This window comes from Cottoperca gobio, chromosome 13, assembly GCF_900634415.1.
Source record: "Cottoperca gobio chromosome 13, fCotGob3.1, whole genome shotgun sequence".
Lineage (NCBI taxonomy): Eukaryota > Metazoa > Chordata > Actinopteri > Perciformes > Bovichtidae > Cottoperca > Cottoperca gobio.
In genome coordinates this window covers 19,456,124-19,467,963 of record NC_041367.1, presented here as the reverse complement: position 1 = coordinate 19,467,963, position 11,840 = coordinate 19,456,124, and the positions used below count along the sequence as shown (strand labels likewise).

General features: G+C 40.5%; 1 protein-coding gene across 1 annotated transcript; it reads left to right on the top strand.

Moving 5' to 3' along the window:
• Positions 1–4,044: 4,044 nt before the first annotated feature.
• gipr (gastric inhibitory polypeptide receptor) lies at positions 4,045–10,699 on the top strand. Its single transcript, XM_029446545.1, has 14 exons — positions 4,045–4,080; positions 4,298–4,394; positions 4,573–4,680; positions 4,822–4,943; positions 5,078–5,184; positions 5,861–6,014; positions 6,345–6,504; positions 7,396–7,456; positions 7,750–7,819; positions 8,414–8,502; positions 9,020–9,158; positions 9,303–9,344; positions 9,586–9,678; positions 10,275–10,699. Exons 1-14 carry the CDS (start codon positions 4,045–4,047, stop codon positions 10,536–10,538), a joined length of 1,542 nt encoding a protein of 513 aa, XP_029302405.1. The 3' UTR covers positions 10,539–10,699.
• Positions 10,700–11,840: the final 1,141 nt, after the last annotated feature.

Here is an 11,840-nt window from a genome sequence, read left to right as displayed (position 1 = left end):
ATCTGAACATGACACTGGTGAAATGCTCTACACTAAATATAATATGGACCATGTATCATTTCATGTATCACTAAGGCTGCACTATGCAATGCACTTTGACACAACCAAATATAAGCACCAGAAGCTTTTTGGATACAGTTATAAGCTACAGTATTGACCTATATGGAAATCATGCAAGATGTATTAACTAGATGGCACTCCTTTGCTCTTTATGAAACAATTTGTGTTGTCATTTAGGTTTTAATTTGTTACTTCATACAGATTGATGTATATTCCTGTAACATGTGTACGACATGACAGACACAACACAAACTAAAACATGCAGGATTTAAGAGCAGTATTGCAGCAGTAACTTCTTTTTATGTGTCAAACAAGTCCAAGTATAAAGCGGTTCAAACACAGAGAGCATCAGAGTGAAGACACGGGAAAAAACCTTTCCCTTAAAATACCAAAATAACTAACCGACAACTTCATTAACAAAGAAACTGATCACCCCATTTAAACCGATGAGGGTAGAATAAATATTAGAAACACTTGTCAGTGAAGCACAATGCACTTCAACACCACCACGAACTGCAGCCTCCAATATGGACCTAAAGTGGAATCAACACCTCTCACATTGCACACTATAATCTGGTATTTTTGTGGACCAACCGGACGACAAAGCTAAAGAGCGGCTGGTGTCATCTAAAAATACAAGCTGTAGAGACACGTTCACCTGCATAATGAGGCCCTGCATGGAAAAATCCACAGAGATAACTCTGTAATCAGAAATCAATAATAAAAAGCAATTTCCCATCGACATAAGGACATAGTTCCAGGCTGAGGCTGTACCAAAAATGATCAGCACACAAAGACAAATTGTTTTTTATTGAGGGGAGAACTAATAATCTATGATGATGAGAGAGGAGAGAAGCTTTACTGGATTCTTGAATGTGTCCGATGTTCCAGGAAACAGGTAATAAATAACAGACAGATTGCAGATGATAGAAAATAAAAGCATCAGGCACATGGCTACTATGACGTTTGGAGCAGACGCCAACCTCAGGGTCTGAAAAGTGAAGCCAATAACATGCTTATGTTTCTGCTTGATGGTGCCTGTCCTCCCAAGGATGTGTCTTACATATGTTATGTATAGTTACGTATGTGGAGGTTTTATTGAATAGGTGTATTTGTATATATAATAACTTATATGTCTCTGACAGTTGATGGAAAGTTTTTAGTGGGTGTTCCTTTTTGTGTTGATTGTGGACAGCTATGGACCATCATGCAATTATGAACTATATCTAAAGCATTGTGTCACTTTCATTTCCGATATGTCTTGAGAAAGGTCCTGGTGCCCGAAATGTTGACTCTTTTAATAAGTCCATGTGATGTGATGTGCGAGAATTACCTTTTTTATTTGAAATGTCATCTTCGGGACAAATTCAATTTTTAAATCAAGGTAACAAAACCATTTAGTGACATTTCAGGCGTGCAATTATGAGACGCATCACAGCTCCAGTGAAAAGTCATGGCTTAAGCTTTGTGATTAATATGTCTCCATCATTGGTCTGTTAACATCTCATAACTCTTTTGTCTAATACATTATCTTTTCTCCTTTATAATTCTTTCTTGCTCTTAAATGCTCTTGTACTCCATCCTCTTCCTCCTCACATAACAGCAGGCTTTGCTCCTCACAAACCTCCTGGTCAGTTACATTAGCCAGTATTGACAGGCGGATTAGAGACAGGATTACTCTGCAGTCTTTCATGTTCCTCCTCCCTCTGTATGCTTTGATGGCTGGAAAACGCACCAACTAATCAGATTCACAAGTTACACAGAGAGGATGTTCCAAAGTCTGCAACCGTAAAGTGTAAAACATATATATACTCACAAATCTCAGCAAACATCTATGGATTGAGATATTGATAGACAACCCTCCATTTCCAAATGTACCCACAATATTGGCCGTACATTTGGTCATGACTCTGGCCCCCACAGTGTATTTTGGGTGCTCATCATGGGTTCTACATATGAACTATGGTTACTTGTTCAGACTGAGGATTTTTCTTAGTGAATTTAAATAAATGTTGATTTTTTTGTCTTCTTTCCTGAATGATTATTATTTACCATAAGGCCACATAGTTACACCCTAAACTCTATCTAGCTGTCACAACTCAGAAGATGCACGATTGGACCCAAACACAGACAAAGCAGTCAGACAGGAAGTGATTTATTGAAGGTATATAGAGGCTTACTGGCAGATACATGTAGACAGGCAGGTTCAGGTACTGGGTCCGGGTCAGGATCCTGTTCTGGTGGCTCAAAAGCAAAAGGCCTGAAGGAAAATGGCAACTTTGACTAACTGGAAAGAGGCCTTTCTCAATTCCCAGTTTGGACATCCTTGATTCCTCTCCACGACTCCTTGCCTTGCGTCTTAATCCCACCCACGGGAGATACAAACAGAGGAGGCGAGGAAGAGACTCGAGGAGAGAGGAGTCGATGCAACAGGTATTTAATAACATGAGACGTAAAATGACGTCAATTAAATATGACGTGAGGCACAGCTGCACCATCTGTCCATTGTTGTGTTATACCACTGTATTTTATGATCTCTGTCAGATGAGCATAACAGTGTTTATGACCACTTATATATTTACTTTTATGTAACAAGAATGCAGGTTACAGATGCAGACCAGGCGCCTGGATGAAGTGACAGAAGGTTGGCTGATAAAAATGATGGGGTCATTTTTTTCAAAGAATTAAATAAATTGATTAAAGCATGGAATAGCCTCAGAAATGCTAAATATCACAACATGAGGCTACGGTTTTGAACTCAGACAATACATTTATTAGTCAGAGCAGTCACATAAGAAGGTGGCACTATCAGAGACTAAATATATTTTGCATTTCTCTCACTTTCTGTCTGTGGATTGCTGCAACCAGAAATGGAATAAGGGCCGAAGGTTCTATTTACCAAAAAAAGCAAGCAGGGGAAAACAACCCAACCTCCGCCGCACCTACACACACACACACACACCTCCACACACTCTTACACACACAACAAACAGCGCAGTCTTGTCTATAAAGCTTAAACGGAAAAAATACAACTGAGGAGGTATGGATTTCACACTTTTCTTTAACACACACAATCTATATTATAGCCTTTATATATTTTATAGTGTGAAGCACTACAAATGTTTGTAAGAAAAGTGGCCTTCTATAGAAATAAAGAGTTAAGATAAGATAAGAGTAATATGAATTGATTGGACTGATACATTTCATCACTGGAGTTTCATACCGGAGTGAAGACAGATAACAGATTAAAGTCGAGAGCAACACGCTAAAGTTTTATATTCGATTTGTTTTCTGATTTGTTGGCTGATCCTTCCTGAGCGTCGGCTTTAATGTGAATGACGTATTTTCCCTGAAACATTTAGCCCAAAAGACACCATAATTATATTCTGGGTTATGAAATAATGAATTCACAGTCTGAATATCAATAAACTACATATTCTGCCCGTAGACAAGGTCCCTGTGCCTCTAAGCAGGTCACAGTAATCCGTATTAAGACAGACTGCAGGTTGTTATGCATGTGCAGGTGTTTGTTAGACGAGTACCCGGTTGCTGTTTCAGACATACGGAAGTCGCAAGTGAGGGAAATGTGGATGCTGGCTACCCAAAGCAGGAGGGGATGTCATGTGACCAGGACTGGCAGGAAAGTCTGAGGCCATCTAGTGGATGGTTTGAGGATGGCAGGTGTAGGGAGTGTGATGAGAGTATGTGGTCTGGGGGAAGTGTAGACAGGGATAGAGAGCCAGGCTAAACATACTCGGCTATTAACCGAACATGATTGATTTCACCCTCTTATCCCACATGTTCCACTACTTGACCTCTGATGACCTCAGTGACCCTATGGTGTCGGCTAAAGCTCTGAGATGACCTCCCGGCATCCACCCTGGCACACCTGAGTGATGAAGGCCTCTGACATATTCCTCATCCTCTTCTTCCTCCAACAGACTCCAGTATGTGTATAGCATGGATGTATTAATAGAATAGAGCATGGGTCTTCAACAGGGGGTCCGTGGCCGCAATGGGGTCCTTAGAGTTACTGAAAATTATAGTTTGATAATGATTTGAAAGTTTTAAATGTAATACATGTAGCACAGAGTGTCTGGCAAAATATAATCAAAATGCAAAGCGATAACTGACATAAACTTAAAGTGTGTGTGTGTGTGTGTGTGTGTGTGTGTGTGTGTGTGTGTGTGTGTGTGTGTGTGTGTGTGTGTGTGTGTGTGTGTGTGTGTGTGTGTAGTGTGTGTCAGGGAGGACTGTGAAGGATACAGTGGAGGAATGGACCCGCTACAGAAATGAATGTCTGCTTCGGATGAGTACAGAATCCAGACCTAAAGGTATCATGCACAAAAATGCACATTTTTAGAAATAACACCCACACAAATAAAAGCATAATTTTACATATTTTATATTATACTACAGTATTTACACATTGTAAAACTGTGTTTACACACACACATTGTTATGTTTACTAAATGTGTACATACACTGTGCTCTCTCCTCCCCTCTCCTCAGGAGTGTTTTGTGGCCGTATGTTTGACATGTACGCCTGCTGGTCAGATGGGAAACCAAACTCTACAGTCAAGGTGCCCTGCCCCTGGTACCTGCCCTGGTACAACCAAGGTAGAAATGCACACACACACACACACACACACACACACACACACACACACACACACACACACAGTATTTTCACTTTATGTATGTGTACTATTGTATGTGATCAAGGGTGTGTGTTTCATCCTCTGCTGTGTGTTTGTGTAGTGCGTAATGGCTTTGTGTTGCGGGAGTGTGGTCCTGAAGGTCAGTGGACCACCAGCAACTCCAGCCGCACCTGGAGAGACCATTCAAAGTGCAACTCTGACAACAGTCAACAGGAAGCTCAGGTACACACACACACACACACACACACACACACACACACACACACACACACACACACACACACACACACACACACACACACTTTACATTTACTTCCACAATAATAACCCACTGTTGTGTTTTTCATTGTGTACAGGAGAAGCAGCTGATGATCTTGGCCTACTTCAGAGTCATGTACACAGTGGGTTACTGTGTTAGTCTGAGCAGTCTCACGCTGGCTCTGGTTATTCTGCTATTCTTCAGGTAGGTCTACAATCTGTTTTCTGCTACTGGATATTCTTCACTGGTTATCTCAATACATAAAACAAGTTTTGCTTCTTTTTGTTCTCTGTTTACTTACTGAAAAGCTTTGTGTAGGAACTTCTGTAGGAAGGGTCTGTGTATGTCGAGGGTCGAAGGTTCAAGTCTCTGATATCAGACTACATGTGTGACTATCCTGGAGCCAGGATAGTTACCAAGGGCACTGCCAAGGTTCGCCTCCTGGGGACTTACTAGGTGCCCTTGAGCAAAGCACTGGACTCCCTGGTGCTGGATATATAATAGCTGCTCCTAACACTTGGATGGGTTAAATACAGAGTCTACATTTTACTGTGTGTGCTTTGCTGTATACATGTGTGACAATAAAGAGATGATTCAAATCCTCCATTTCCATTCAAAAATATCACAAATATCAACACGCATGAAATAATAGAAAAATAAGAAAATAAACAGACCTCAAATAAACACTCTCTAATGTCTGACGAAGTTTGGACCTGAGAAACACAGTGTGTGCGAGTTTCTTCACTGACCTCTATAATCAAATAAAAAAAGGGAGCGCTGAACTGTCACCCACTGTGTGTCACATGTTTCACAGTGGGACTGAATGTAAAACATTGCTCCGATACGTATAACATCCCTGTGGCATGTGTGATGTCTGCAGGAAGCTGCACTGCACCAGAAACTACATCCACACCAACTTGTTTGCATCATTCATTCTGCGAGCGGTTTCCATCCTGACCAGAGATGCTCTGCTGAGCAGAGACACTCCTGAGTTCAGAGACAAGAGGGACATCTCACAACTACTCAGTGATCAGGTTGGGACACTTACACACACACACTAAGAGAAAGAGAGTAAGAAAACAGGGATAATATCAGGGATGTCTACATTTGTATCACTGCACAGAAGAACACGCAGCTTCCATCGCAACAGTTTTTAACCACTAGCCTTCACCTTGACCACGAGGTTTGACATTTCATAAAGTCAGCTGATAATACTCAGTGATTATTAACTCTGTAAAGGTTTATCACACAGCAACTATTGACACTGATTAAGTTAGAAAACTAAAGTGATGTCAAAACTTAATTCACTGAGATTTGACTCTCGAAAGACTGAGAGATTTAAAAGCAATGCCGTTACACACCAGGCAGTGTCCGGCTGCCGCGTGGCTCAGGTGCTGATGCAGTACTGTGTGGGAGCCAACTACTACTGGCTGCTGGTGGAAGGCCTGTATCTACACAACCTGCTGGTGCTGATGGTATTCTCCGGAAACCGATACTTCTGTGGATACCTACTCATTGGCTGGGGTACACACTCACACTCACACTCACACTCACACACACTTTATAGAAATTGTCACACACAACACAGTGTTGTAGGCCAGAGGTGAAGTCTGGACCGCTTCCTCGAAACACTTAAAATCTAATAAGCTGTTGAAGTTCTGGTCTAGTTCTAGTCTTAAAGTTATAACAGATTCAAAAGAAGTTCACTGGAGAAGAACAAAGTCAGATACAATAGAGTTTATTCTTACATGAAAATAAGAACAACTTACAGCCGGCTGTAAACAATACATTCTAACATTCTGTGTTCTCCTCTTATACACATCTGTCCACACCTCTATGACGATACTGAGGCTAAAGGTCATCCATTTCCCATCGTTAGTCTCCTGACAATAAATCAAGGGACTGTGTTCTTCCCATTCTCTCTTGATCTAACACCTGTGTCTTCATGACGTCCCCGTGCATAAGGCTTATCTAGTCGGTGTGAGGGGTGCTTACTTGGTTATCATATGCCCTCTCTACAGGCGCATATCCCCCCCTTCTCCCCTTCTCCCCTTCTCTCCTTCACTATATGCTAAGGGTCTCATAAATCTGTCCTTTATGTGTTAACTTGGGGGTCTACTTTTTCCCTCTAAGAACGACCTGTTCATTCAACGTTTTCACTGTACAGTGTTCTGTGTCAACACAAAACAGATTGAGTATATTAAATATCACACATTATTGACTATTACATGTTATTATCATATGCATATAAAGTACTTGCTGAATGAATATTTACTACAACAGCTGAAATGGAAAAGGAGGGAACAAATAAATGGTTATACTATTAATGATTAGACGGGTCATAGTGTGTGTAAATTGATTGAATTCATCTTCTGTTGTGTTGTTTACTTTCTCTATCTACCTGTGTTGCGTCAGGCGCCCCAGTGTTGTTTGTGGTTCCTTGGATTATTGTACGTTACCTGCTTGAAAACACAAGGTGAGTCATTTTTATTTGTGTCTGTTCAATACATTTCTTTCTCTTGATCTTTATTCTCCATCGCAACTCTTTTTTAATTCTTCACCTCATCCAATATTTTATTTTGTAATACAGTACGTGGATATACATTCCTTAGATATACAGTGATCTAAGCAGACATGATGACCAGCAACAGATGATAGACCGCTCATTACAATCATAAGAGACTTGGCTTTGGTTTTAGGTCAAAGACTTGAGACTTGACTTGGACTTGTGAAAAAAGACTTGTGAGCATCTCTGGTTTGTGCTTGTAGGTGTTGGGAGATAAATGAGAAAATGGCGCACTGGTGGATAATCCGCACTCCCATCCTGCTCGCCATCCTGGTAATGCACATGCAGGCGCATTCACACTCACACAGTGTGACTGTCAGTCACAGGGTTGTTTTGGAGCCTATTAACCTCTCCAGGCATTATGAATGCAGACAATGTGAACACAGAACAGAAACATCACGTGTTCTGTCACATCATGACATCTGTGCATTGTGTTTCTACGTGATATTTCTCAACTTATCTGCAGTGTGTTCTTCAGGAAGTGTTGGGGTTGCTAGTTGTCACAGTGCAAATACCTGCAGACACACAGTACATGACCTGCGTCACTTCTTGTCACATTGAAATGACTAAACCATGAACACATGAACAAGTACATGTAATGAGGCAGGACATTTCTGTGGTTATATGCGACTCTTAGAAGTCAGTCAGTGATTCAAATTCATGGGTGATTCATTGTAGCTCCCAGCCTGGAACGTTTTTATACAGTGACGACTGGACAAGAGAACAAATCACCATAAGCTGTAGACTTTCACTCAAGTAAACAACAAACTATTGTATACACTGATTAGAATCTGTGTTCTGTACTGTCACCTTTTTGAAACACAATCACTGAGGGTGTAAATGCTTTGTGTTTAATGTTCTCTTCAGGTGAACTTCTTCATCTTTATCCGCATCATCCAGATTCTTGTATCCAAACTGAAAGCCCATCAGATGAGATACACCAACTACAAATTCAGGTGGGAAGACAACATGGCTGTTGTAAAGTTAGTCCACATCTCTGAATGAACAGTATTTATTTTATATTGCAATTCATATAAAATGCCCGTTACATCACATACATACTTAATGCTTTCTATTATCAATGTTCATGCTTAGACGGTTTTCAATATTCCACAATGGATCTGAAATGGTGTAACTTTATCATCTTACTTTTTGAGGAATGGTTTTCAATCTACACACACACACACACACACACACACGGTTCTGATTACAAGAATAATTTCCATGGAGCAGAGCTTCTTTCTTGTCCACAATGCTGGAGGTAAAGTTTTGACTTTTCTAGTCTGTCCCTGGTCGGCGCTTGTGGGCAGCTGGATTTGTGTAGGAAGTCCTTTACTGTGACTGGAAAGCAGGTGTCTTTGAGCAAAACACTGACTATATATCAGATACAAGCCTCCATCACTGTATTTCTATCTCCTCAAAAGAGAGAAAAGCAAAAATAACAAATTCTGTCATGTCTCTCTCTCTCTGCAGACTGGCCAAATCCACCCTGACCCTGATCCCTCTGCTGGGGATCCATGAAGTGGTCTTTACAGTGTTGACAGAGGAACACACAGACGGCGTCCTCCGCAACGTCAACCTCTTTTTCCAACTCTTCCTCAACTCTTTCCAGGTAGTCAGGACTTTGTATATCCAGCCAGGCTAAATATATCCGCACTCAAAATACTTTTTCGGGATAAAAGCAGCATCACATAAACACATTGCATGGTATGTGTCCGTTGGGTTCGACATTAAGAGTCATTTCCCCTCTTCACAGGGTTTATTTGTAGCCATCCTCTACTGTTTTGTCAACAAGGAGGTAAGTGTTTTTTTTGTGTGTGTGTGTGTGTGATATGTGGGCAATAAAACTATTTTCTACTCTACCTTTTGTCTTCTGTAGATAGTTACATTCATTTAGAAGTTTTGTGTTTGGGATTTCCTCTTCATTCACTTGTTTACCAGCTGAGACGTTGTGTGTTTGTGCTCATTTGTAGTTAGTAAGGGAATACAGTACTCTGTCATTTTTAATAATATCTAGCCTCTTCCTGCCTGGTTGATAGGTGCAGGCAGAGATAAAGAGGAAGTGGCAGAGGTGGAGGCTGGGGATGACTGACCTGGATGACCTTAGAAACACTAGCAGCAACATGCTACAGGTGGGCGCCAACGCTGCAGCCTGTCAAATAAGTGCATGCTGTAGATGTATACAGAATGATCATCTTTCATGATGTTGTGTATCTGACAGAAATGCTCTAAATGAAATGATTTGTATGACAGCCGTTAAAGACAGACGTGTAAACATGGAAACTATGCTTTTATTTAAAAGTCCAGCACTGGAAATACCTTTGATGAAATGTACTGTAGATCCTGTGCAAGCCTTTTTTCATGTAGCTAAACACTGCAAGTAATTTAAGAATATCTCCTTTTTATTTTTTCCTACAATAGATTCTAAGTAGGGTTGTTTAAAGTAATTTAAAATTATAATTTAAAACTGATACGGGCTCTTAGAAAATATGCAGCCTAGCCTGTCCTCACGAGTCACAGCCACATACTTTGATTAAGTGGCTAAAAGTAATGGCACTTCACTACTTGGCTACAGAAATAGTCAAATTCCAAAAATGCTTTGCAGATATTAATAGATAGACATTCAATGGATTATCGTAACGTTGATAAATGACTAATTAATGTTCTATACACTTGTTTTTCTTGGACAAAGGAAACTAAATAACATTTTGTATGAATCATTGTGCAGGTTGGTGCCAGCATGCCACCATCTACCCAGTGCCACCATTTATCTCCCTGCCTGCTGCCCCCCCATTGTCCAGAGGACATCCTCCTCTCCGCTCTGCCCCACCCCTCTGCTCCTCCTCACACTCAGCTCCACCTTCCTCACCCCTGCACCCGCCACCAGGACCAGCCGGGAGCCGGACAGCTCAAGACCTACTGCTATATCTCTGCTCATACTCAGAGTGGAGAAGGAGGAAATGAGGAGAAGTGTTGCGAAAGCTACTGCTGAAAATAAAACTTTAAAGTTTTCAGCAAAATAAAGAAATATCAGCACCATTCCCATGGAGGGAGCAACAGGAGTTTATTTTTTTTCTACCTCTGAAATTGTTTTGTGTTGAAAGATGGAAATCACACTGTAAAGTGAATAAAACCACAGTGGTATTCTCTTGCCAAAAAGCCAAATCTCCATTCATTCATCATATCCTCTGATCTACTATGATTCATAACTGCCAACAAGTATTCCTCTCCTTCCAATTATAGATAACATAACCGTGGAAAGTCTCTCCAATTTTCTTTGAATGATTTGTTCTTAGATAAATCGTGCATAATTGTAGATTACACTCTGGTAATTAAAACGTGTGGTTATTGAACATGCATCTTATTTTTAGCCCCCACAAGACCAAGATGGAAATTTAAAAAACATTCATATTGATTTGTATGTGGATTTTGTTCCTCTGGGGTTCAGCAGAAGATTATCATATCAAATATGATGGTGATTATATCCCTATAGGAATCGCTCATACACTGCATCTTTAAAAGTCCATCATCAGTTCATACCATGTTTTCATACACACATACACATTATTGTAAAGGATGTGAAAAGGAGTTTGAACCCAGAGGGAACATTTTAAAGTTCAGACGTTGTTAACAATTAACTGATAAATATGCAGTTGGTAGTACTGCCTTGCCATCAGGACTGTAGTACCAGATCAATACTAGACGACCTGGTGAAGTCCGGCTCAACATAGAGTTATATGATGACAGGAAATCCAAAGGGCGCACAACTTGAAAACAAAGCAAGTCCAGTAGTGGCAGCCACTGAATTGAACTTACTTGCAAACTTGCTGGGGTTAAAATGGCCAGCAGATGGCAGCATTATATAATCAAAGTTGGAAAACAAGGCCTCCTTAGATGTTACTGGATGTTAACATGTTAAAAACTAATACAATACACAACCTGCATCCAAAAAGACCAATATTTTCCTAAAATGCAGCAATACTACAATAATGATTTGGTTAAAAATAATGACAGGTGTTATTCGGATCAAATATGAATATTATGATTTTAAAAATATATATATATAATTGTTTTTAACATTTTTAAAGTTTTAACCTAGAATTGGTACCTGATGAACAGATACCAGGTTCAGTGGTTGCCATGAGGAGGGGATACTCATCCTTTTGTCCTGGGAGATGCTGGTCAGTGGTCCTGGTGGTCTCCTGTTCTGCTCCTCCTGATGTTACAGGTTCAGGCTTTGCCTTCAGAGAGTGAATACTTTCTCCCCACAAACTTCCAACTTGCCTCTTCAGAA

What these genes read in the sequence shown, in the direction of transcription:
- gipr (XM_029446545.1), top strand. Translation starts at nt 4,045, where the DNA reads ATGGGTCTTCAACAGGGGGTCCGTGGCCGCAATGGG. An exon ending in TCTTCCTCAACTCTTTCCAG is followed by an intron (nt 9,159 to 9,302) that starts GTAGTCAGGACT and finishes CCCTCTTCACAG; the next exon opens with GGTTTATTTGTAGCCATCCT. An exon ending in ACTGTTTTGTCAACAAGGAG is followed by an intron (nt 9,345 to 9,585) that starts GTAAGTGTTTTT and finishes CCTGGTTGATAG; the next exon opens with GTGCAGGCAGAGATAAAGAG.